The 27,183-nt window shown below is 40.0% G+C and overlaps 1 protein-coding gene across 1 annotated transcript in view; it reads left to right on the forward strand.

Annotated features, from left to right (window-relative positions):
- The window catches only part of arhgap10 (Rho GTPase activating protein 10), a 205,285-nt gene that overhangs the window by 56,934 nt on the left and 121,168 nt on the right, over positions 1–27,183 (forward strand). The window contains exons 4-5 of the mRNA XM_059645226.1: positions 5,344–5,415; positions 13,827–13,928. Coding sequence (XP_059501209.1) covers positions 5,344–5,415; positions 13,827–13,928 — 174 coding nt within the window. The remainder of the gene's footprint in view (positions 1–5,343; positions 5,416–13,826; positions 13,929–27,183) is intronic.

Raw genomic sequence — 27,183 nt, forward strand, 5'->3', positions numbered from 1 at the left:
TGTTTTGAAGTCAAGCTTTGTGGTGCTGCTAAAAGTTGAACGCCTTGAAATCTGTGGGAATTAAGCTTAGTACAGAATAGTTAAAGAACTACCAAAATGACTACTTTAGCTAAACACGGGAAACATTCTCAAATGTGTTTTTCTGAATCCCATAAATATTCCCATGCGAAACTTGTGTGAAATAACATGTTTTTGTAGAGTAACCCAGTGAGGAAGAGTTTTATTGTTGCTGCCCACATTGGTTAGGGAAGAAAAATCAGCTTTAAGCAGGAAAATTATGAGAAGGGATGATTTCATCAAAGGAATTTCCCTAATGATTTGCATTGCTGTGTGGCTTTGTCACCAGATCTTTCAAATTCCCTAAATTCTGTTGGTTCTAAATATCTCACCTCCTCAGACTTGATCTTTCAAAGGGATAGTGGAGATAGAGTTACTTTAATGCATAAACTGAAATGTGTTCAATTATGTGAGCCTGAAATATCCACTGTGTCTGTTTGAAACCAGCCCCAGACCAAATCTTGAGTAACAGCTCGTCAGCATGTAGACCCAGGCATTTCTACCTGACACCCAGTCTCCCCACTCCTGAAATGACCAGACCCATTTTGTAAATGAAACATTTAAGGTGAGATTTTTCCCCCAAACTCATTAGAATACACACAGACCTTTGGATATGAATGAATCAGCATATACAACTACTGCTCATGGAATTCCATCTAATTTTGTGATGCAATTATATAAGTTGTGCAAGCAACCAAACACTGTCATTTTGGTTTTCCATATGATTATTATCCTGACTGACTTTGAGTGTAGGTATGCCTTACTGTGAATTTTTTTGCAATCCTGAGACGAGTCTGCCAAATGCCTCAACTTACAAAGTGACAAACAAAATAGTTGCCCTCTTCCTCATCATATCGGAAAGTTCAATTTTTTTTCTTTGCAGCCACCTGCTCGACTGAGTACCATGCAGGTCTGCAGATTCACAGGAAATAAATCAAGTACAAATTGTCTTATTCTAAAAATGCTTGGAATAGTGGAAGCTTCAGTTATGAAAGCCTGTTTCAAAAACTCTGCAGAGACATTCTGTTACTTTGTGTATCTTAGTCTGGTGGATGAGTATTCTTAGTATTGACCATGCTTGAGTGAATTCGCTTTTCCAAAAATAACCAGTCAGTTTCTTTGCTATTTTATGAAAAGGGTTAAACCATAACTGAATATCTTTAAGTCAAATAGCATGACAAAAATTTAAAGCATAATTTAGCATTCACAGCATTCATAATGTCATCTGCTTGTCGTATGAGGACTTCTGAGTGAATACTTATTAATTTATGTTTTCAGTGTTTTAATCAATCTGCCCAAATATGTTATTACACACCTCCTGGAGCGTTGAGACTTGAACCCAGTCCTCCTGACCCAGAAGTACGGACACTGTTTCTGTGCCAAAAGACCCTTTGATTTGCTTGTTTATATTCATCAAAATATGCGTTGTCAATCCATTGGATTTTGTGGACTTTAATCAAAGCTCTTTAAATACAGTTTGTTGCAATCTCTATGTTTTGTTTGTCTGTAGAATCCAAGACCAAAATCTGGTTATTAATAAAATGATTCACTTGAGCTTTGTGATCCTGATAACGTGGGCTTACGGTCAAGTATGACCTACAAACTCTAGCATGTTTAGACATTCAAATTATCATCCGTTAAATGTCAAAGTCCAATTACACAATATTCCAATGTACCTTGCACTTCATAAATTACTGGATTATTCAGTTACAGAGCTGTTTATAATCCCACAATTTAAAGGATCTGTTATGGGACTCTGGAAACTCACCAATGGTTGGACTTTCCTCCTTAGTATCTTTCCCCAAATATAACTCCACTTCTGATTTAGTTTCAGACTCAATAACAGATAATGTTATAAAACTGTAATCATTTTACCTATTGTCCCAATCTGCATTGGAACAAAAGTTCACTGTTTGACTTGGAGTAAATTGGGTGTTTCTGGAGATGATGAAAGTATGACTGGGTGTGATGGAGCTGGGCATTGAAGAACATGCTTGCATAACCCACTATGATTTAATTATCCTTGGGCTGGTTTTTACCCAAACCAGGAAGATAAGACAGGGAGGAGCTCAAATTTATATGACAGCAGACTGCTGCCAGGGACTTCACAAAATGGCGATCGGTTTAGACCTATGTCATTAGTCAGTGCTGGGGAGACAGTCAGCGTGTGATCCCAGTCACGGGAGGAAGGGAGGTCCAAGGGCAGGAAAGAAACCCTTGTAGACCCTAGAAGAGTGCTCCTGTTGCTCCTTGTCCCTGAAGAAATGTTTAAAAAAATAAAATTTCCTTAACTGTTCTTCCCTATAGTTGAAGACTTTTGGGCATGGCGTATGATTTAAACTGTTCTTGAGTTACTGAGTGAGGATTATTTAGAGAGAGTTGTTTTTTATGAGATAGGAAAAGAACACTGTTTTAAAAGCTCAAAGTTAAAAGGAAAGCTGCAGAAAATGTTTGAAATGTTCATGATTTAAGATGAAGATGACCACATTCATTACCTATGGAGAGTGTGGTAGGTTTTTAGTGGCTATGTAACTGCTCAGGCTCACCTGTGTCAAGAAAGTTCTGCTTCAAGTAGAACAGTTCTGGGGCCACATTATTGAAAAGGTTTGAATGTATTCGAGAAGAGATTTACAAGGATGGTTCCAGGAATAAGAAATTTCAGTTAGTAAAGAATTTGTGACTATTCACTTTGGAGAGAAGAAAGATGAGAGAAGATTTAATAGAAGTTTGTAAAATCATGAGAGGGCTGGATGGGGTAGATAGGCAGAAGCTGTACCTGTGGTAAAAGAAAAAAAGGACCAGGTAGGCATAGATCTAAAGCAATACACAAATGAAGCAAGGGTTATGTGAGAAAAAGATTCTATCACACAGCAAGTGGTTAGGGTATGGAATGCACTGTTTGAAAATGTCGTGGATCCAGTTTCAATTGAGGCATTCATGAGGACATTGGATGATCATTTGGCTAAAAATGGTGCTCAGGGATATAGGGAAAATGTGGAGATTGATGCCAGTTAATAGAGCCAGGCTAACCTCCTTAAGTAATGATCCTGTTATTGAACAGAATACCTTAGAAAACTGAGTTTTGAATGAATGGCTGCCTCTAGATTTGCTCTCCATGCGTTTTCTCGCTGCCGTTTGTATACATTTTCTTTTGAAGATGGCTGTACCATTTTGGGTTACATCAGGTGGAGCAATTTAAGGTGAGTATCTCCCAGGACTCTATCACAGTTCTGAATTGAAGCCTTTATGGTGTCCTCGTGGCATATCTCTTCACTGCTGTGGCAGTTTAGCTCTGACTTAGACTCCTTTGTTGAAGATTTACTTTGGCACGTGATTGTGAAATGTCCTGACTACATGTCGTTCCTGCCTCATGCTTTGGGTGCTTGGCCTGCTTCCGTTTGCATGAGTACCTCAGTGTTTGGTATTTTGTCCTGCCATCTCATCTTCATAGAAGTCCAAAACTTCCCATGTATAAAGGAAAATGGGTAAGACTGTCTTTCCAAAGCAGACTTGGTGCTTTTTATTCCCATATTGATGTTGAAGTCTACCAAAAGCTACTTGTTTTGACAGTTTTGGATGTGTCCATTAATGTTGTCAATATGAGTGAGTGTTGCGACTGAGATAATTGAGCCTGTCCACTGCTGACAGATTTTGGTATTTTATAGTCATTAATCCTCATGCTGGAACAGCACATAGTACTACACAATTATAAATGGTGTGTTTCTAGCCATGCCCGAGCTTTTCCTGAATAAGATATCACTTCTTCTGTGTAGTTAGAGGCACTTTTAGTTTAAACATTTGTTCATTGTGAATGGGTTGATACTTTGAGTTAATTTCATTTAACACTTTTGAATACTGATTAAAAATAGGAAACTTACATTCCATAAAATCTAAGAGCAGAAGTAGGCTATTTTTGCATCGATTCTATTCCTTCACTCAGTGAGATCGTGACTTACAAGATCATTCTCAACTCCACTGCCTTGCCTTTATCCCTGAACCCTTTGTCCCTTGCTGATTAAAAATCTTTTCCATCTCAGCCTTGAGTCTGCATAATGACAGTTGTGCATGGTAAAGAATTCCGCAGGTTTACTACCCTCTGTCAGAATAAATTCCTTCCCATCTCTGCCTTACATGGGCAACCCCTTATTCTGGGATTATGTCCTGTGGACCTAGATTCACCCATGAGGGGAAACAGACTTTCGGCACCTACCTTGTCAAGTTTGCGAAGAATCTTTTATATTTCAGTAAGGTCTCATTCTTTTAAACTTGACTAAGTAAAACCCCAGCCTCTCCTTGTGAGACAGTCCCTCCATACCCTGGATCAACTGAATGAACCTTCTCTGGTTTGGATGTGTACCATATTGATGATATGCTCGGTTTCAGAGGTAAATAGTTCTCCTTTTCTTCCAAATTGTATTTGTCTTCATTGCTTCTTCTGTGCTCCTCATTCCATTCGCTGTCCAGTCACAAGTAACTGTTCTCCCAGCCAGTGATGTGAGGTTATTTATCTTGACTGCTGCTCCTGTTTTTGTTACAGATTTTCATTTCCTGCAAGATCTTGATCCATCATTTTATTGTTGCGTTTTTCAGCAATAACACTGAAATCAAGAATAAAGTTATAGTAAATTGTGGATATGAATTTGTGTTTAACCAATGTTTAGAAATTGCCTTCATATGAAATCAGTATTGAGACATAAGACAATACAGAGACCATCTGTTACTGATTATGCAGCTTCATGATGAGCTTGATATCTAAAAGAAATTACTATCTAACTGTAGGTCCATATTTCCGTATGTTATCTTAAGGTAACAAAATTTTGTCATAAGCTGCAATGAATGGTAAAACTGCCATTTTCATGGCTAGGTAACAAGCTACTACATTACAGATTTGTTCCAAATCCTAAAGGTGTATCTTCAAATCAAATTAAGGACCCAGGCGAAAAGCTTGCATCTTTCTAACATTAAGTTCTTTAATCATAAGTAAATTTGTTAAGGACATTTTTCTGTATATTTATTATTTTCTATTATTTTCTTGTTGTGCTTGTTCTAACCCCTTTTGTTAGATTAATATAGCAAATATTATTTTTGTTCAATATTTGGTCTTGAGCCTAATGCAAGAAGGAACAAGCTATCCGTGGAGAAATGGGCAGGTACTGGTGTGGTGAGTTCAAATGAACATGATCTATCAGTAAAAGTAAACATTTCATATTGTGTGAAAGCATTACATGCTTTATTTTTCTGTTGGAACAAAATGCTTCTTGTATGATTGGTCACATTTTCTTTCAGACACTTAACATCTTTGAAACATTTATCAAACCACTGGAGAAATTCAGAAAGGATCAAATTGGAGCAGCAAAGGTAAAAAAAATTCAGAATAAATTACTACAAAAATGTTCAGATCTGAAAAGATTACAGTTCTTTTTGCATGTGGACTTTGACTTAAATAAAATTCTAAATTCTGCACATTCATTGTTGGTTCTATTGAGGATGTGTACTAGCAACAATTATTTCCATTCACATAACTGCTTTTAAATGCTGAAATGCGCTAAGGCTTAGGAGTATTATCAAATCAAACTCAACACCCAACCACAAAGAGATAGTGGGGAATGTGTCCAAAAGCTTGTTCAAATAAAGGTTTAAGGAGAAGGAGAGTTAGAGAGATTTAGAGGGAAAATCTGAGCTTAGGGCCTTATGCAATTGAAGATAAATGACCAACAATTGTAGATGGTGAAAATTGGCAATGAATATGAAATCCTGTAAGGGGGAAGAGTTGGAGGATATTGTAAAGATAGGGTGATGCATCTACATTTTAAAATATTGAGCAGCATATTCATTATGCATAAATCCTCAGGCTAGTGTTTTATTGTGGTCTTTATATTGGTTGCACATTGGCAAACTAAAAATTTGCTGGTGTTTTCTCAGTCCTCTGCCATTCTTTGAGAGAATTGTGCAACCTGTAGAGAAATAGCATGAATAGCAGGTTATTCTATTTTCCTGGAGGTTTTACTATTTTTCCAATTGTGCACACAATACAGTCGGCAGATTGCTATATTATCAGAGGTGTTGTCTTCATGAAAATATTACATTTTCGAATTGGTCATAGGACATGAGCTTCACTGATGAGGCCACTGCTTATTACCAATCCCTAGTTTCCTTTGAGAAAGTGACGATGAAACACCTTCTTAAACTGTTGCAATCTGAGTTGTGCATCCACAATGCTGTTTGGGAGGGGAAAGTCAGGATCTTGCCCGAGCAACAGTGAATTGATAGAGTTGTAATTCCCAGTTGAGATGCTATGTGGAGAAGAAGTTGCAATTTCTCGTATTCCCGTGTGTCTGTTGCCCATGTCTGATGTCCTTCTAGGTCATCAAAGTTGCTCATTTGGAAGGTGCTTTGCTCAAAGGGACAAGTCACTGCACTGCTTCTTGTGATGAAGCTATGGCTTTAAGATTTGTATTTTGTCCATTTTTTATGGAGGAGGAGAAGTAAAGGACTAAAGATAAGAATGTTGAAGTTCAATTATTAAAAAATATTGATCAAATGTTTGGGAAAACACAAGAACAGGTAGAGGACAAAGTGGATATTTTTAGTTTGGAGAACTAGCTGAATTACAGCAGAAAAATGAACAGCTAGAACAGTTGTATCAAAAAGCGTACAAAGAAGGAGAATCTGAGTGTACCCTAGAATGTCACTAAGTTTAAAAATGAAAAATTAAGCCTTGATGAGGAAATTGAGATCGTGACATATTCTGGCAGGTGAAAAATGGGCAGATGTTCATCAAGTTGTATTACCAGTGAGTTACAGAAAAGAGGTAGCGCGAGTAGCACATGAATTACCAGTAGGAGTAATTTGGTAGGAAGGAAAACTTGAGCCAAAATAAAAAAAAAAAAATTTTTATGGCCTGGACTACATAAAGATGTAGTTGACTTTTGCCGCGCATGTCACATGTGTCACCTAATAGGAAAACCTCAGACAGTGATGAAACTAGCACTCTTAATATCCACACCCACATTTGCGGAACCTTGTATAAGAGTTGATTCATTGTGTAGGACCTCTCCCAAAAACAAAAAGTGGGGATCAATATTTGTTGATTATAATGGATGTGCCTATTGGATTTCCAGAGGCCATTTCAGAGTATAGTAACATGGTTAAAAAGATTGTGGAAGAGTTACTCGATGTTTTTATTAAATACAGACTAGCCATACAAATACAATCTGATCAAGGGTCAAATTTTACATCAAAATTATTCAAGCAAGTTTTGAATGGCTTAGGAGTAAGACAATTAAAATTCACTGCATACCATCCAGAATTGTAGGGAACATCAGAACAGTAGCATCAAAGTTTAAAAGTCGGGATCCCTGACTTTTGAGAGTTTATAGTCCAAGACAATCCAGAGGGTAGTCCATTTGCACCTTTTGCAATTAGGGATGCAATTAATTGACTCGTTTTTGGACATGAGGTGAGAGGACCACTGAAATTAATTAAGGAAAAATTGGTAAGCCACAGTTCAGAGACCACATATTTGGACTATGCGTCAAATTTTAGGGAAAGATTAAATAGAGCAGGTGAGTTGGCTAGACAACATTTAAAAGTGGCACAGCGTATGATGAAACAGGAAGCAGACAAGAAATCAAAAATTCACAATTTTGCTGGTGGAGATAAAATATTACTGTTACGAGTGATAGGTAAACCTTTGAAGGCAAAATTTAATAGGCCTTATAAAACTGAAAGGAAATTGAGTGAGGTGAATTATTAAGTAAGAACACCAGGTAGGAAAAAATTGGTGTCATGTGAATATGCTCAAATGTATTTTGATAAGGAAGGAAAGCAAAAGGAGAATGTTACTGGTTACAACACGGAGTGAAAAACCAAGTTCAAATGATTCTAAATTGGACATTTCTCAAATTAAATTAGATAATGAGAAAGTTCTCAGAAAATAGGATAAATTATTCGGTTACTTTCCAGAAGAAATCAATGACCTGAAAGAGTTAATACTATCACGTGAGGAGATATATGGGAATAAACTGGGAAATACTAATCAGATTATGCATGATGTGTATATGTAGGAAATGCTGTTCCAAATGAGTGACATCCTTATAGACCTAACCCTCTAAAGTTGGTACAGGTTTAAAAAGAAATTGAAAGCATGTTCAGAGATGACATAATTGATGTGAGTTGCAGCAAATAGATCTCACCCATTGTAATAGTGCCAAAACTAGCTGGTACCCAACGATTATATGTGGACTACAGCAAAGCCAATGCAGTTACAAAATCTGATTCATATGCTATTCCATATTTAGAAGACTGTTTTGAGAAGGTGGTGCAAGCAACTTATTTTTCTAAGGTGGGCTTATTCAGAGGATACTGGCAGGTATCTTTATTCGAAACGGTGAAAAAAATTTCAGTTTTCAGGACACTAAATGGACTGTACCAGCTTAAAGTCATGCCATTTGGTATAAAAAATGTCCCAGCCATATTTCAAAGAGGTTATTTAGAGATTACTCGTTTGTGTAATGTACATAGAAAATCTGGTGATTTTTGGTTACACATGGAAGGAACATTTGGAGAATCCAGCAGAATTATTTGACTGACTTCAGCAGGTGGGCATGTTGATAAACCTGGCGAAGAGCAAGTTTGCAAAATCACAAATCACGTTTCTCGGCCATGTTGTTGGACATGGACAGATGACTCCATGGGATGTAAGGACAAAGGTTATGAGGAAGTATCCCATACCATCAATGAAAAGGGAAGTACTATGATTCCTGGGACTGAGTGTTTTTTATGTGAAGTTTGGACTGAATTTTAGCAGAGTGGCCGCTCCATTGACTGACCTTTTTTTGAGAAATGCAAAAGACTTCAATGGACAGATTAAAGTCAGAAAGCATTTAACAACCTGAAAGTTGCATTGACCACTGCTGCAACATTAGCAACACCAACTATACACAACTGTTCAAAGTGGCTGTCGATGAGACCGATGTGGGTATTTGTGCTGTCCAAGACGACTTGTGAGAATGGAAAGACCTATCAGGTATTTTTCCAGAAAGTTGAATATTCATCAACAGAAATATTCCATAACTGAGAAGGGCACCTTAATTTTGGTGTTGGGCATTGCAACGTTTCAACATTTATGTCACCAGTAATGTATCTGAGACAATTGTTTTTACTAATCACAATAGCCTGTTGAAGTTTTTGGAAAAAATTAGCAATAAAAAAAATTCCAGGCTATTTGGATGGAGATTATTGTTGGTGCCATTCAATTTAAAAATTATGCACATGGCAGGACATAATTGCTGACAGGTTGTCATGACTGAGTGAAGACAATGTCATTCAGTGCCAGGAGAAATGAACTGAAATGGACTGTGTATTAGTGAATGTTTGCATGCTAAGAGTCAATGTAATGCATGCTTATTGTCGTGTTCTTATAGTATAAGACAAACTGGTCTCAAAAATGCTGTCATCTTCATGTATTTACGATTTTTTTTAAGGCAGAAGGTTGCCATTACTTTAGCTTTAAGAGGTGTATTTAGTCCCTTTTTTAATGAAGAAGTTGAGACAGAGATGCAGAGTGATCTGTTCCAAACCAATAAAGTAAACCTGTATAAGGAATCATGGACAGGCTTTGGGGAGTCAGGAAGTGAGTTATTCACCTCAGTTTTCCAAGTCTCTGACTTGCTTTTTTAGCCGTTGTATTTATACAGCTATGCCAGTTGAGTTTCTGGTTAATGGTAGCCCCCAGGATATTGAAGCAGGGGATTCGTGATGATAAAGACATTGAATGTCAAGTGACAATGCTTTGATACTCTCTTGTGGGACATGGTTATTGCCTGGCATTCCATGGTGTGAATGTTACTTTGCCACTTTTCAACCAAAACCTGACTGTTGTCCAAGTCCTGCTACGTTTGGATATGGACTGCTTTAGTATCTGAAGAATTATGAATGGTGCAAACATGCCCACTCCTGACCTTATAATGGAGGGAGGTCATTGATGCAGCACCTGAAGATAGTTGGGCCTAGGACACTACTCCGAGGAATTCCTGCAGAGATGTCCTGAAGCTGAGATTTCTGACCTCCAACAATTACAGCCATCTTTGTATGTTCCAGGAATGACTTAACCAGCGCGAGTTTGCCTCCGGTCCCCATTGATTTCAGTTTTGCCAGGGTTACCTGCTGCCAGACTAGGTTAAGTGTGGCCTTGCTGTCAAGGGCCGTCATTCTCATCTTACCTCTTGAATTCAGCTCTTTTGTCCATGTCCACTAAAATTGCAATGAGGTGAGAAGCTAAGTGGCCGTGGCAGAACTAAAACCAGACATCACTGAGCAGTTTAAAAAATTGAAAGATCTGCAGATGTTGTAAATTGGGAACAAAATAAAAAATTGCTGGAAAAGCTCAACAGGTTTGGCAGCATCTGTGAAGAAAAATTAGATGAGGTTGTAGACTTGCTCACTGAGCCGGTGTGTTTGATTGCAAGTGTTTTGTTACCCTGCTAGGTAACATCGTCAGTGCGCCTCTGGTGAAGCATAAGTGTTCTGTCCTGCTTGTTATTTATATTGCCTCAGTTTGCTGGGCTGGCTGGCATTACTTCTGGTTCTGTTTTTCAATGGTTTGTATATTGGGGCTAGTTCAGTGTGTTTGTTGATGGATCCATGGATGTGTTGCCCCAGTCAAATTCATGTCCTTCTTTGTTCATGTGTACTGACACCAGTGAGAACTGGTTTTGTCTCTTAGTGGATAGTTAGTGTTTGTGTGTTCTTCAGTTTGGCTTATGTAATGTTTCTCATAGTCCTTGCATGGTGTATATTATGTTGGGTTTAGTGGTTGTGGATATGGGATCCTTAATGTTTGTCAGTAACTGTTGTAGGGTTGTTGTTGGTTTGTGAGCTACCCTGATACCTAATCTTGTGGTCATCTCAAGTGTCCTTGATGTACGGTAGGGTGACTAGTGTGTCTGACTGTTGAGTTTCTGTTGTGGATGTAATGGAAGATCGTGCTGTTTGGGTATCGATGCCTTTTAAAATCTCCTTTGTAAGTGCTTTTGTTCCGCTTTGTGCAATTCTGGGTTGGCGCACTGTTGTGGCTCATTTGAGTCATGTCCAGATGCAACACTATTTATGGATGTTGGGGTGTTTGGTGTAAGTATGTATCTGGTCCATATGAGTGGTCCTTCTATATATGTTTGTCTGAAGGTCCCTGTTGTTGTTGGGTTTCATTATTATGTCTAGGAAGGGTAGTCAGTTATTGTTCTCTTTTTTTCCTTTTATGAATTATATTCCGGTGGGGATGTTGTTTGTATCGGTGGTTTTCTTCTATTCTCGTGCATTTGATAGTCATAGAGGTGTCGTCTACATAGCACATTGAGAGTTTGGATTGTAGAGCGGAGAGCACAACCACAGATACTTAAGTAAACCAGCACCCTCTCCAACACGCATAAATGGTGCTGCATCAGAACATGATTCAAATGAGCGATAACACATTGCAGCAACTTAGAATTGTGCAAAGCAGAACAGGAGCACGCACTTGGAGTTTTTGAAAGGAAAGGATATGCAAAAAGCACAATCTGCCATTACCTTCACAACAGAAAGACACAACACAGCCAGACACACTAGTCACTGTACTGAACAGCAGAGACATATTAAAGATGACCACGAGACTTCTCAGACCCCTAGTTATCAGGGTGGCCCCACAAACCAATGACCACCCTGTGACAGCTACTAACAAATCTAAAGGATCCCATTCCCACAACCACTAGGACTAACGTAATATTCAAAATATCATGCAAGGGCTGTGAGAAACATTACAACAGCCAAACTGGAAGAAAACTGACAGTAAGGATACACAAACCAACTAGCCACCAAGAGACACGACCAGTTCTCACTGGTCTTAGTACATTTGGACAAAGAAAGACACAAATTCAACTGAGACAACACATCCATAACAGCACAAGCCAAATGGAGACATGACCAGGGAACTCCTGGAGGCCTGGCATTCTAACCTGAGCTCCGTCAACAAACACATTGAACTGGAGCCAATATACAAACCACTGAAAATCAAAACAGGAAGTGATGCCAACCACCCCAGCAAACCAAGGCATATAAATAACGAGCAGGACAGAATCCCAGTCCTTCACCAGAGGCACACTGATGATGTTACCTAGCAGGGTGACAAAATGTCTGCAATCAAACACACCAATTCGGGGAGCAAGTCTACAACCTTATCCCCAACCTGAGCCACAAATCTTCTCAAAAACTTGCAGAAAAATCAGAGTTAACTTTGCGGGTCCAGTGATCCTTCTTCAGTTCCTTGGTCCTGAAATGTTAACTCTGACTTTTCTTCACAGATGCTACCAGACCTGCTGAGCTTATCCAGCGACTTCCGTTTTTGTCACTGAGCAGGTTATTTCTGAGCAGGTGCTGCTTGATAGCACTCTGGATGATACCTTTCATCGCTTTACTGATCGTCAAGAGTAGACTGATGGTGTGGTAATTAACTGGGTTGAATTTATCCTGCTTTCTGAGTACAGGACCTACCTGAACTATATTCCATGTTCTTAGGAAAATATCAGTGTTGTAGCTGTTCTGGAACAGCTTGACCATGGATGCATCAAGTTCTAGAGCACAGGTGTTCATTTACTGTGGCTGGAGTGTTGTCATGGCCACGGCCTTTGCAGGTGATAAATGAGGCACTGATCAAATCAAGTGGATTATATTCTTTGAGTTGCAGCCATCCAGTGCAGGTGGAGGATATTCCATCACATTCTTGAGGTGTGCCTTCGTGATAGTGGACAGTCTTTGGCGATATCAATTATATGTTAATTCTTCGAGGTGACCAAACAAGTGGATGAAGGCAGAGCAATGGATGTAGTATACATGGATTTAAGTAAAGCGTTTAAGGTTCCCCATGGTACGCTCATGCAGAAAGTAAGGAGGCATTGGATAGGGGGACATGTGGCAGATTGGATTCAGAACTGGCTGACCTTTAGAAGACAAAGAGTGGTAGTGGATGGAAAATATTCAACATAACGCTCACTTGTGAGTGATGTACCACAAGGATCTGAGGTAATGGGAACTGCGGACGCTGGAGAATCCGAGATAACAAAGTGTGGCGCTGGATGAACACAGCAGGCCAAGCAACATCTTAGAGGCACAAAAGCTGACGTTTCGGGCCTAGACCCTTCATCAGAAATGGGAAAGGGGAAGAGGGTTCTGAAATAAGTAGGGAGAGAGGGGGAGGTGGATCGAAGATGGATAGAGGAGAAGATAGGTCGAGAGGAGACAGACAAGTTAAAGAGGCAGGGATGGAGCCTGTAGAGGTGAATGCAAGTGGGCAGGTAGGGTGGGGATAGGTCAGTCCGGGGAGGACGGACAGGTTAAGGGGGCGGGATGAGGTTTGTGGGTAGGAAATGGAGGTGCGGCTTGAGGCGGGAGGAGGGGATGGGTGGAGAGGAAGAACAGGTTAGGGAGGCGGGGATGAGCTGGGCTGGTTTTGGGACGCAGTAGGGGGAGGGGAGATTTTGAATCTAGTGCAATCCACTTGATACCTGCAGCCCAATGGTATCAATCCAATCTTCATCCAAGTTGTAATGCTAATTTACAGGCAGTGCTTGAATGCTAGTATGCTGACTTATGTGGATATAACCCAAACTCCGTAATAAATTGAATTTCATTCCCTTAAATATCAAATGTTGGCAGAAGCCTTCCGGCCCAGCTTTATTTAGGAGGCTAACTAAAATATTTTGATTTTAATCTCTCATATTTGTGTTATTCACTTTTAGGAAGAAAAGAAAAGGTACGACAAAGAAACTGAGAAATACTACAGCTTTTTGGAGAAACATGTCAATTTATCAGCAAAGAAAAAAGAAGCATTGCTGGTTGAGGTAAAAGTCATCTGTTAGGAAAATATAACTTTTTGCCCAAAGAAGTTTGGATCATTTTGAAATGTCAAATGTTGCAATTTCTTGAGGAAAAGAATTTTGGATTTGGTTACATATGAACTTAAGACAATATTTGTGAAAAGGAATTTATTTGATTGTGCATTTGAGATTCAGATTGTATTTTTGAGTGTACAACACAGTGCATTCAACAGAAGGGCTTTATTGAAGTGAAGCTTAAGATACCTGCTACTTGGTGTGTGCCTCATGGTTGTGTTTCAATCCAAAGAGATTGCATGATTATTGCCAGGCACTTCCACCAAAAATCAAGCTCTAAAGCACTTGTGTGCAATGTTGAGTTTACAACTGTAGAAGTGTTTTTAATTAGAAACATTGAATAGAGTCAATGAAGCTTCATTACTGTGGGAACTGAAAAGAATGCTTGCCACATCTGAACATAATATTTCATTTGAGAGTGAATTAATGCAGGAATTGATTGCTATTTCTTGTTATTGGCATTAGAAATCCTAGGACTCTGTGGGAAGAGAGGGAAGAGATTGCTGGGCACTTGCTACAATATTTGTGTCATCGATAGCCACAGGTGAGGTGCCAGAAGACTGGAAGTTGGCTAACATTATGCCACTGTTTAAGAAAGGTGATAAGGAAAAGCCAGGGAAGAACATACTGGGGATAGAAAACAGACTTTGGCCTGTGGTTAATCCTTGAAACTAAGGGATAAAATGTAGGATGTTCTAGTGTGTGTAATTCTAATGTTCTGGCATGTATGGTCAAGTTACTAGTCATGCATGGTTGTCTCTGACATCTTTGCAGACCCAGCTTTTATTAAATACATTTGTAGGATGTGGGCATCGCTGGCTAGCATTTATTGCCCACCCCTAGTCGCCCTTGAGAACGTGGGACTGAGCTGCCTTCTTGAACAGCTGTAGTCTATCTGCTGTGGGTTGACTCTCAGTGCCATTATGGAGGGAATTGCAGGATTTTGACCCAACAACAGTGAAGGAAATGTGATATATTTCTAAGCCAGGATTATGAGTGGCTTGGAGAGGAACTTGAAGTTGATGGTGTTCCCAAGTATCTGCTGCCCTTGACCTTTTACGTGGTTCTAGGTTTGGAAGGTGCTGTCTGAGGATCTTTGAATTTCTGCAGCGCATCCTTTATATAGTACACCCTGCTGCTACTGAGTGTCGGTGGTGGAGGGAGTGAATGCATGTGGATGTCATGCAGTCAAGTGGGTTGCTTTGTTCTGGACTCTGTCAAGCTTCTTGAGTGTTTTTTGGAGCTGCGTCCTCCAGGCAACTGTGAAGTATTCCATTACACTCCTGGCATGTGCCTTGTAGATGGTGGACAGTCTTTACTTCAGTGTTCCTACCGTCTGACCTGCTCATGTAGCCAATGTGTGAATGGTGAGTCCAGGTGAATTTCTGATTAATGATAACCCCCAGGATGCTGGTAGTGGAGGATTCAGTGATGGTATTGCAATTGAATATCAAGGGGCAGTGGTTAGATAGTCATTGCCTGGCATTTGTGTGGCATGAATGTTACTTGCCATTTATCAGTCCAAGCCTGGATATTGTCCAGATCTTGTTGCATTTGAACATGGATTGCTTCAGTATCAGAGGCATCACGAATGGCACTGAACATTGTACAAGCATTGGTGAACATTCCCATTTCTCAACCTTATGATAGAGGCAAGGTCATCAATGAAGCAGCTGAAGATAGTCGGGCCTAGAATATTACCCTGAGAAACTGCTGCAGAGATGTCCTGAAACTGAGATGACTGACCCCCGACAACCACAACCATCTTCCAATGTGTCAGGGATGACATCAACCACTGCAGAGTTTGCCCCCCAAAGCCCATTGATTCCAGTTTTGCTAGAAGTCCTTGATGCCACACTAGGTTGAATGTAGTCTTCATGTCAAGGGCTGTTACTGTCTCTTCACCTTTGGAATTCAGCTCTTCTGTTCATGTTTGAACCAAAGCTATAATGGGATCAGGAGCTGGTAGAACCCAAACTGGGCATCAGTGAGCAGGTGCTTCTTGGTATTTACTCAGCAAATACAGTTGTGGGAGATTCTTTCAAAAGAGCAAATAGATTTCACTAAACTGAAATAGAGGACTTTTTATTTTGAGAAATGAGAAACGTGAGTTCTGTCAAACTCACATCAGTTGAATTACCGATTCCTTGTTGGAATGTCCTAGCTGTTGGTAGTTCTAATGCATTAACATCGTTTTTGAGTAGCTGTTTGGCCTATTTGTTTCTCTGAAAGCGTGTCCTAATTCTGCCCATCTCAAATTGACCTATAATTTTACAGTTGTGGTATTTTGTAATAACTGGATGCTACTTGTGGCTGTAAGGTGTCTTTGTTCTGCAGCACTGACATTGACTCTTAATTTTTGATCTTTGCTCTATCATTTGTATTGGCTAGTCATATGAGTCTTTACAATGTTGATATTTTAAAAAATTGTTGGATTGTGTTGCCCTCCTTTGATAAAGTTGCCCTTCTCTTAGGCTTTATTGGCGAATCTGTCCAGTTCCTGCTCCCAGTATAATTTGAATCACTTTTTGCAAAACAAAATTTTCTTTGAACTTTAATATATGTGACAAAGATTTACCAATAATTTCACAAGTAATTCCATCTCTACTGACTTCAAAGCTCCATGACCGTGGTTTTTCACTTATCTAGCAAATTCATTAAGGAAATTATCCATTGGATTGTTCTGGATGCGGAACTTGTATTTTCAGTCATGCTCTTTTAATTGTTTTCAGATGAAAAGCTTGAAGAGTTCCTTCAAAATTTTCTTTGTCTCCTTTTATGCTTTGGTAGTGGTAGACCCTATTGAATAGGTTAGTGTGTTTTTGTTGACTGAAATTTAGTACTTAAGTTTGAAATAATTCTGCATCCTAGATCTGTTTTCTTCAATATGCCCAATGTTTTTCATTTGCTTATCCCGCCTATTAAATCATTGTGACAATATCATTTCTTTGCAATGTGTTCTGATTGTAATTATTTGTGATTCTTCCTTTGAAGCTGTAGTCATGCTGCTGTACCTAAATGCTGCTGTATTCCCGGCTTTAAATTTTTTAAGCTTTCAGTAAAACAAGCAATTTTCATCTCTTTCATTGGAAGACATTTAGTTCTGTAAATAGTAATGCTGTTATTTTCTTTTTCCATTATTTTACAAACTTCTGAACTGTGCATGTAGCATTATTGTATTTTTTTCTAACAAAACCTTAAATTGTATCAGATAACAATGTTGTGTCTAAACACTGCTTACCAGTGGCTCTTGCCATCTTCTTGCAGTTGAAATGACTGTTTCCTGCCTTCTGTGGAAAAGATGAAGTTTTTCTGGTTTTTGTAGTGGAGTTGAATATTTTCCGTTTTTAGGCTAAGTGGATTCTTTCACACCTTGCACAGCTTCAAATGCCATGTACGTTCCCTTCCACAATTTTGTGAACAATGTTTTGTAGCTAATACAGAGAAAGTTGGAGAAACTCAGCAGAATGCCAGATCAGCAATCTGTATTTGTTTTAGATTTCCAGCATCAGCAGTATTTTGCTTTTATTTGAATGTTTTATTGTTACAACCTTAAATCCTTTTAGCAAATCTCACAGTTTAAATTATTGATCTTCCATCCTTATTACAGCTTTAAAACTCTTTTAACTCTCCTCTGTTAGACTATGAGTTCTTCATCTTTACTTTGCCCTTCTATTGCATTAAATCTGCTGCATGATGTTCCAGTTGCTGCTGTCTTGGTATAAATTAAATTTATGACTCTGAACTTTGCAACTGCAGCCGTACCTCACGGTGTGCGTTCATTATGTTAGCAATAGTCATTGTGAGCGGTAATTATCCTTTCCTTAACTTCTGTCTTTCCCAGTCTTTGCATTCTTTGATCCCATGTGTTATTAATTTAAAGTTGTTTTGTTTTTTCCCCTTTTCCCTAATGGAAATCTTCACCTTAACTTAGAGCCAAAAACATGAAATAGGACTGCTGCATCAGATTCTCCTTCTGTAAGGACGTTGTTACTTCCATGTATCAATTCTTTTCAAGCTTTTAATAGGCCTGACTGCTTCACCTACGCTCTTTACCAGATCTAAATTGAAAGCTTTTGTCTTGAGTGCTGGTTCTGGCTTAGAACAAGGGAGTAAACCCATTTGTCTTCTGAAACTTCCCTTTCCGATGTTCAATGGATTTAAGGAACAATGCCCATTACCGATCACCATGTTGTCTATGTTGTGGAATTAACCACAAGACAGCATAGAACATAGAACGTAGAACATAGAACATAGAACAGTACAGCACAGAACAGGCCCTTCAACCCACAATGTTGTGCTGACCATTGATCCTCATGTATGCACCCTCAAATTTCTGTGACCATATACATGTCCAGCAGTCTCTTAAATGACCCAATGACCTTGCTTCCACAACTGCTGCTGGCAACGCATTCCATGCTCTCACAACTCTCTGTGTAAAGAAAGAATTTTTTAAAAAATTCTGGAACTCCCAAAAGGAACTGAATATTTAGTTGAACAGGGAAAATGCTGCATCATGGGGAAAGTGTGTGTGAATGCGATGAACTGGACTGCGCTTCCAGGCGGATAAGACAAGCCAAATGATTTTTAGCGACAGTAGGAACTGTCAATGCTGGAGAATCTGATGCAGCAGTCCTATTTCATGTTTTTGCCATTTACCATTTAGGCTGGATCCTTTGTAGCTTCCACAGCTGGCTCCAGCTGTGATACAGTGTGTAAGAGAGCCCGCAGTCAAATTATTAGTCATAACTCTAGTGGGGAGTGCCTCCTTTCTGTTATAAACTGAAAAATTGTCCCTTGCTGCATCTTCATTGAATTGACTATCACCCATTAATTTAAATAGAGCTCTGAAACTTCATTCCCTTACTCCTCTGACAATGCTAATCTCACTCATGCCAATAGTGTTCACTTGCTCTTAATAAAAGCGAAATGTCGATGCTGAAAATTCGAAATAAGCACAGTGGGGAAAACTGAAGAAGAGCCATACCGAACACAAAATGTTAATTCTGCTTTTTCTGTTTTTGCTTGAACCCCTGTCAGTTGTATTTTGACAGTGTCGTCTCTCACACAGACACACACACACATAGTTCATGTAACTTGCATTTAAATTATTGTGAAGTATAATAACATTCTGAACCAAGAATATGCAACTCTAAATTATAATCTTAAAAATGTCACAGATGTAACAATGTATCAAGATAACAGTGATCATAACATTGACTCCTCCAGTCTGAAAAATATTCACAGCATTTCAATTAAAAAAAGACTTGGATTTATATTTCACCCTTAACAAATGTAGACTTAGTACAGGCAGATCTTGAATTAATAAAAGCGCTTTGTAAACAATTAGGTAATTTGAAATCTCGACACTGTTGTGAGCAAGCCAGAATTGTACTGTTGAAAATGTTGATATCTGTTTTCCCTAATTGTCATTATGCACTGACCTACCTCAAAGCTGGCATCTAGGGTGCCTTGAAATGTCATAGTTCGATTGTGCCTAAACTATGACTCAACTGTGACAGGAGACCCTGCATTACTGACATAATGACTGGGTCTGTTTTTGAAGCTCTGTCTCCTTTTAATTAATAATTTGAGTAGGAAATTAATCCTAATTTCAATTTCATTGTTGTTTCCAAACTTTAGCCGAGATTCAGTCTTAAATATATTCTTCTCAGTTCAGCAAAGTATTAAACAAAACAGTAGAATCTGCAGTTATTGTTGCTTCACTTGTCTAACAGCTCAGAAGGCCGCAGATTTATTTTTTGGCTTTTTTAACTTTCATCTTCAGCCACTATAACCATTAAAGTCACTCTTTCAGGAAACTGCTAATTTCTGAGGCTAATGAAATGCAAGTTTTCCTCAAGTACTGCTTTGATCACTTCTTTTTAAAGAAAAAAGTAATTGCTCAGTTATCAGGGCATCCTAATTTGGTAATACAGTAAAATATAACTTTTACCTGACAGCAAAGTATGAACTTATGTAGAGATGGTGCCTCCAGCTTGAATTTATCTTGTGCCTTTAAACAGGAAAGTGTTCTGTAGAACATCACAGCAGTGCAGGATAAAACAAAAGATTGCAATGTGTTTGTAAGGAGGATCTTAAAGCAGGAAAAGGAGATGGAGAGGCAAAAGTGTTTAGGGAGAAGACTTAGAGCAACCAAAATCACAGCCATTAGTGCTAGGATAGTTGTAACTATCAAAAATACAATACTGAGGTTAAAGTTTAAATTAATTCAGTTTCAAAGAATAGTAATAAATTGGAGGTTCCTTTTGTTTGTTCTTTGTTTAATTTAAAAACATTCTTCAATGAGGGCTGATGCCATCATGGAAAAGTGCAAACTGGAATAGTTAGTGTTAAAGTCAAATAGCAGTCTATTCAAAAGTAGTTTAGATTATTGGTTATTCATTTCTTCTCTCATCCTGTCTGCTTCAGTAACTTGTTCAAGTGATTCCTGTGATAATATCATAGACATTTATCATTTAAACCAAGCATTTTCAATTAACAAATGATCAGACCAAAGCAAAAGAAAGAAATCTGTCAACACTATAAAATTATATTGCACCCAATAAACATTTAATCTAGTAAGAATTTTAATTCTGGGATTAGTGGGAATTTTATTATAAAGGTGGCAGCACATTTCTTTAAAACTCTTGTATGATTGTTGTGCCCAGCTAATGAATGAAATGCAGACAGTGAAATTCTAAGCAGTCAAGCATTCATGTCTCACCTTCAGCATGCCCAGTTCCTGGCCACAGAGCAAACTTATTCTGAGGAATGTGACCACGTCTTAGGGCAGCATGTCCAGGGGAATGCATGGTGTCTGCAGCACAAACTTCAACTGTACGACTCAGATCCAATATTGCTCAAGTTGCAAATACTTGCTACAGATGGATGACACCCAGCTGCTGCAACATGCAATAGCTGCATACATCACCTGACCTGCCGTCTCTACCACGTTATTTAATTTATTAAACATTCTAGTACCCCTGCTCTTTACTTTTTAGTTTTTTAACGTATCAATCTTATACCTAAAAGCCTTGTTTAAAAAAGAGAAACAGAAGACTAGACACCTTAATGCAGACTAGAGAACTTAGAGACTAAAGGCCTTATTTTAACTTTAAAGACTAGAAATGCTCATCAATCCTCTTCACCAATAAGCACCAACATTGCTGTATGTTGGTGATGTGTATGCTCCCAACAGTGAGGCTGGTGAGTCACTTAATGAGGATCCACTTTTCTTTTCTATTCATTTGTGGGATGTGGGCATAGCTGGCTGGCCAGCATTTCTTGCCCATTTCTAGTTACTCTTCAGAAGGTGGTGGTGCACTGCCTTCTTGAACCACTGCAGTCCTCCTGCTGTGGGTTGATCCGCAATGCTGTTGGGGAGAGAATTCCAGAATTTTTACCCAGTGACAGTGAAGGAACAGAAAAATATTTCCAAGTCAGGATGTGAGTGACTTGGAGGGGAACTTGGAGGCGGGGGTGTTCCCATATGTCTGATACCCGTGTCTTTCTAGATGGAAGTGGTCGCCAGTTTGGAAGATGCCGTCTGAGGATCTTTGGTGAATTTCTGCAGTGCATCTTGTAGATAGTACACAGTGCTGCTACTGAGCGTCAGTGGTGGAGGGAGTGCATGCTTGTAGATGTAGTGCCAATCAAGCAGGCTGCTTTGTCTTGGATGGTGTCAAGCTTCTTTAGTGTTGTTGGGGCAGCCCTCATCCAGGCAAGTGGGGAGTATTCCATCACACTCGTGACTTGTGCCTTGTAGATGGTGGACAGGCTTTGGGGACTCACGAGATGAGTTACTTGCTGCAGTATTCTAGCTTCTGACCTGCTGTTTTAGCCACTGTGTTTATGTGATGAGTCCAGTTGAGTTTCTGGTCAATGGTAACCCCCAGGATGTTGATAGTGGGGGATTCAATGTCAAGGAATGGTAGTTAGATTGTCTCTTACTGGTGATGGTCATAGCCTGGCATTTGTATGGTGTGAATGTCACTTGCCACTTGTCAGCCCAAGCCTAGATATTGTCCAGATCTTGTTGCATGTGAACATGGACTGCTTCAGTATCTGAGGCGTTACGAATGGTGCTGAACGTTGTGCAACCATTGAACATTGTCCAACCATTGGTCAACATCCCCACTTCTGACTTTATGTTGGAGGGAAGGTCATTGATGAAGTAGCTGAAGATGGCTGGGCCAAAGACATTATCCTGAGGAACTTCTGCAGAGATGTCCTGGAGCTGAGGTGATTGACCGTCAACAACCATGACCATCTTCTTATGTGTCAGGTATGACTGTAACCACCAGAGAGTTTGCCCCAATACCCATTGATTCCAGATTTGCAGCGGCTCCTTGATGCCACACTCAGTCCAATACAACCTTGATATCAACGGCTGTCACTCACCTCACCTCTGGAATTCAGCTCCTTTGTCCATGTTTGAACCAAGGCTGTAATGAGGTCAGGAGCTGAGTGGCCCTGGCGGAACCCAAATTGGGCGTCACTGACCGGGTTGTTGCTGAGCCAGTGCTGCTTGATAGCACTGTTGATGACACCTTCCATCACTTTACTCATCGTCAAGAGTAGACTGATGGGGTTGGATTTATCCTTCTTTTTGCATATAGGACATACTTGGGGAATTTTCTACATTGTCGGCTGGATACCACTGTTGTAGCTGTACTGGAACAGCTTTGCTAGGGAAGCAGCAAGTTCTGGCGCAGAAGTCTTCAGTACTACTGCCAGAATGTTGTCAGGGCCCATAGCCTTTGCAGTATCCAGTGTCTCCAACCGTTTCTTGATATCATGTGGAGTGAATTGAATTGACTGAAGACTGGTATCTGTGATGCCGGAGACCACTGGAGGAGGCCGAGATTGATTACCCATTAGCACTTCTGGCTGAAAATTGCTGTGAATGCTTCAGCCTTATCTTTTGCGCTGATGTGCTGGGCTCTCCCAACATTGAGAATGGGGATAGTTGTGGAGCCTCCTCCTCCAGTGAGTTGTTTAATTTTCCACCATCATTCATGATTGGACGTGGCAGGACTACAGAGTTCAGACCTGATCCATTGGTTGTGGGATCACTTAGCTCTGTCTATCACTTGCTGCTTTCGCTATTTGGCATGCAAGTCATCCTGTTTGGTGACTTCATCATGTTGATACCTCATCATCAAGTACGTTTGGTGCTGCTCCCGGCATGCCGTTCTGCACTCTCCAATGAACCAGGGTTGATCGCCTGGCTTGATGGTAATGGTTTAGTGGGGAAAATGTCGGGTCATGAAGTTATAGATTGTGCTGGAGTACAATTTGGCTGCTGTTGATGGCCTGCAATGCCTTGTGGATGCTCAGCCTTGAGTTGCTAGATGTGTGTGAAGTCTGTCCCATTTAGCACGGTGATAGGGTCACACAACACAATGGTGGTTGCTCTCAAAATGAAGGCGGGACTTTGTCTCCACAAGGACTGAGCCATGGTCACTCTTACTGATACTGCCATGGACAGATGCAACTGCAGCTGGCAAATTAGTAAGGATAAGGTTAAGTATGTCTGTCCCTCCTTTTGGTTCCCTCACCACCTGCCACAGACCCGGTCTAGCAGCTATGCCCTTTAGAACCCGACCAGCTTGATCAGTAGTACTGCTGCTGAGCCACTCTTGGTGGTGGACATTGAAATCCCCCACCCAGAGTACATTTTGTGCCCTTGCCATCCTCCTCGCTTTTTCTAAGTGTTGCTCAACATTGAGGAGTACTGATTCATCAGCTGAGGGAGGGCAGTATGTGGTGATCAGCTGTTTTCCTTGCCCATGTTTCATGGGGTCCAGAGTAAATGCGGAGGACTCAGAGAGCAACACCCTCCTGGCTGTATACCACTGTGCCGCTACCTCTGCTGGGTCTGTGCTGCCAGTGGGACAGGATGTATCCAGAGATGGTGATGGTGGTGTCTGGGACATCGTCTGTAAGGTATGATTCTGTGAGTATGACTGTCAGGCTGTTGCTTAACTAGTCTGCAAGACTACAGTTTAATTAATTTACTCTTTCATTGCAAACCTGGCAAGGTGGAGGGGCACTCCTTAAGTGTATCACCAGAAGACTTTAAAATAATAGATTTCTATTTAATGCCAACTGTAAGCTAATTAAACTTAATTAAATATTTAGACTATTCCCCCAGCAATGGACAGATTCAGTCCTTGGGTTGCCATGGAGGAGGAATCCCAACTATGAAAGGCAGTTCAGAGATCAGAACTTGTTAGGCGAGAAAAGAGAACAACAAGCCATCTGGAGTTGAGATTCTTTGAGCAACTTGTAGAAGAATTTAATGTCTACACAAGGGGCAAAATAATTTGGCTGTGTGAAATATGATTTTGGTTGTGCTAACGAAAAAGAGGAATATTTTGTATTAAATTTGAAAATACACTTTCCCTGCAAAGAAGGTGTTCAATAATGCTTTTGAATAATTTGTAACAGTCAAGATTTTGTTAAATTTGATAGGATGCAGAAAAGATTTACAAGGATGTTGCCGGGATGGAAGGATTTGAGCTATAGTGAGAGACTGAATAGACTGGGGCTATTCCCTGGAGCATTGGAGGCTGAGAGGTGACCAAACAGAGTTATATAAAATCATGAGGGGCATGGATAAGGTGAATACCCAAGGTCTTTTTCCTAGGGTGGTGGGGGGGTCCCAAAGCTAGAGTTAAGGTGAAAGGGGAATGGTTTTAAAAGGAGCTGAGGGGTAACTTTTGCATGCAGTGGTGCATGTATGGAACAAGCTGCCAGAAGAAGTGGTGGAGGTAGGTACCTTTTACAACATTTTAAAAAAACATCTGGATGGGTACAGGAATAGGAAGGATTTAGAGGAATATGGGCCAGATGCTGGCAAATGGGACTAATCAGATTAGGATGTCTGGTTGGTACACATGAGTTGGACTGAAGGACCTGCTTCTGTGCTATATGATGTGGAAATGCTGGTGTTGGACTGAAATGGACAAAATCAGAAATTAAGTGACACCGGCTTATAGTCCACTGTTTATTTGAAAACACAAGCTTTCGGAGCCTTGTTCCTCCTTCAGGTGTTAGTGAGAGAGGCAGATCAGACCACTGACAATGTATTAAACAAACCTAAACCCAAAGATTTCAATTAAATCATTAAAATGCTTTAATTGATTCATATGTATTTGTAAATCCCAAATTCTTTTCAAGCCACTGTCCTGAGAAAATAAAGGCTTTATTAGTGTAAAGAAGAGGTGACATTTTAGGTCATACAATGCGTGTTAGGTATGAGGCCTTGTTTAGTATCTGTGCTTTGGTTTGGAGTCAGACTGGTATTAACAGTATCTTAAGTTTGTTTAATACATCCTAATCAGTGGTGTGACCGTTTGATCTTTTATTTATAAATTCTGTACGGTATGACTCCAAATACCGGACAATCTGCCCACACATTTATGTTAAATGGAGCTTTGAGACAACTGAGGGAGCCCTAATATAATGGAGTTCAAATGCACTCAAGCAAACAAAACCCTGAATGAAATCACCGTAAACCAGTAAGTATGTGAAAATTGTCTTTTAATTTGTTCACACCTTGCAATGGCCTGGCCTTGAATGGTGTAAGCATTAAATATTGTTGGGAATTAGCTCAGGGAAGTGTCAGAAATCTTTAATGTGCTGACTTTGGATGAGTATGATTTGGCCTGTCATGTCAAATGTAGTTGAACATGTTATACTATGGTGTTGCAGTACACTTCAATGGCTTTTGCAATTTAGCTAAGGAAACAAGTGAGCCATCAGGCAGACATTCATCAGACTTCTGAGTTGTTGAGCAATGCGGCGGAGGAACATACTGCATCATGATTGTCTCATCTGTCAGTTCTGTTGGAAATGGTACAAAGGTGTACATTTGCACGGTTGTCTGTGCTGAATTTCTATGCCAACCTCCTGTCGATGAGTGAAAAGAGGCTCCATTTCAAGTTAGTTGACCTCATCCTGCTCTTTCTCCTCTTGGCGTCGTATGCAGATGTAACCCATTTGAACCCACTGGGCCGGAAGCCTTTTGGGGCTTCCGTCACCATCTTCCACTCTTCCGTCAGCGATGGCAGAGTCCACAGGGCCATTGCCTATAATCGTATTCCTTTTCTTCAACTGATATTTTTGTCCACTTTCCTCACCCATGCCTTAACGCTGGAGGTCATATAGGTCGTGTGTTAGCTTTCTGCTGCTTGGTTAGTGTCTGTGTATTTGTAAAGCAACATGTGCTCTTGGACTTTCCTCTCTCAAGAAGTGGCATCTTTCCAGTGACATCCACTTTGGTGTCGACCATAGCAGTGACACATTCCTTGGTTTGTTTACCTCCATTATATCATAAACATCAAAGAATGACCTGGTAAAAAGTTAGTGGAACAGTCTTGTTTCATCAATGTTAAAATTGTCCCTTGGTGCGTACATGTTCAGGATGTGGATGAGACCATTTTGTAGCCAATCATCTGAGACAGCTGCCCTAACCATTGCACTTTCACTGCCTGCTGAACAGACGCAATGAGACTATAAGATATATGAGCAGAATTAGGCTGTTTGGTCCACCATGTCTGCTCTGCCAGTTGATTACGGCTAATATATTTCTGATCCTCATTCTTCTGCCTTCTGCCCATAACTCTTGATCCCCTTTCTAACCAAGAATGTATCTATTTCTGTCATAAAGGCACTTAATACTTGGCCTCCATAGCCCTCTGCGGCAATTGGATTGATTTGATTTATTGTAGTCACACGTACCAAAGTACAGTGAACAGCTGTGTTTTGTGATCGGTACATGCAGATTTTAGCAAACAAGGACACACAGATCATAGGGTGCTTAGAGCAAGGCATACAGGTTACAAGTGCAGAAGGGGGATGCATTATCAGCATTATTCCAAGTCCATTAAACGGTCTAATAATGGAAGGGAAGAAGCTGTTCTTGAACCTCTTGGTACATGCGTTCAAGCTTCTGTATCTTCTGCCTGACAGAAGAGGCTATAGGAGAACATTACTGGGGTTGGAGGGATCTTTGATGATGTTGGCAGCCTTTCCATGGCAACAAGAAGTGTAAATGGCATCCATGGATGGGATATTAGTATCAGTGCTGGTCGGGACTGCGCACACAACCTTCTGTACTTTCTTCCAGTTCTCAGCAGAGTAGTTGCTATCCCAGGTCATATTGCACACAGATAAAATGCTTTCTGTGGTGCAT

The sequence above is a fragment of the Stegostoma tigrinum genome, chromosome 1 (assembly GCF_030684315.1).
Source record: "Stegostoma tigrinum isolate sSteTig4 chromosome 1, sSteTig4.hap1, whole genome shotgun sequence".
NCBI classification, from domain to species: domain Eukaryota; kingdom Metazoa; phylum Chordata; class Chondrichthyes; order Orectolobiformes; family Stegostomatidae; genus Stegostoma; species Stegostoma tigrinum.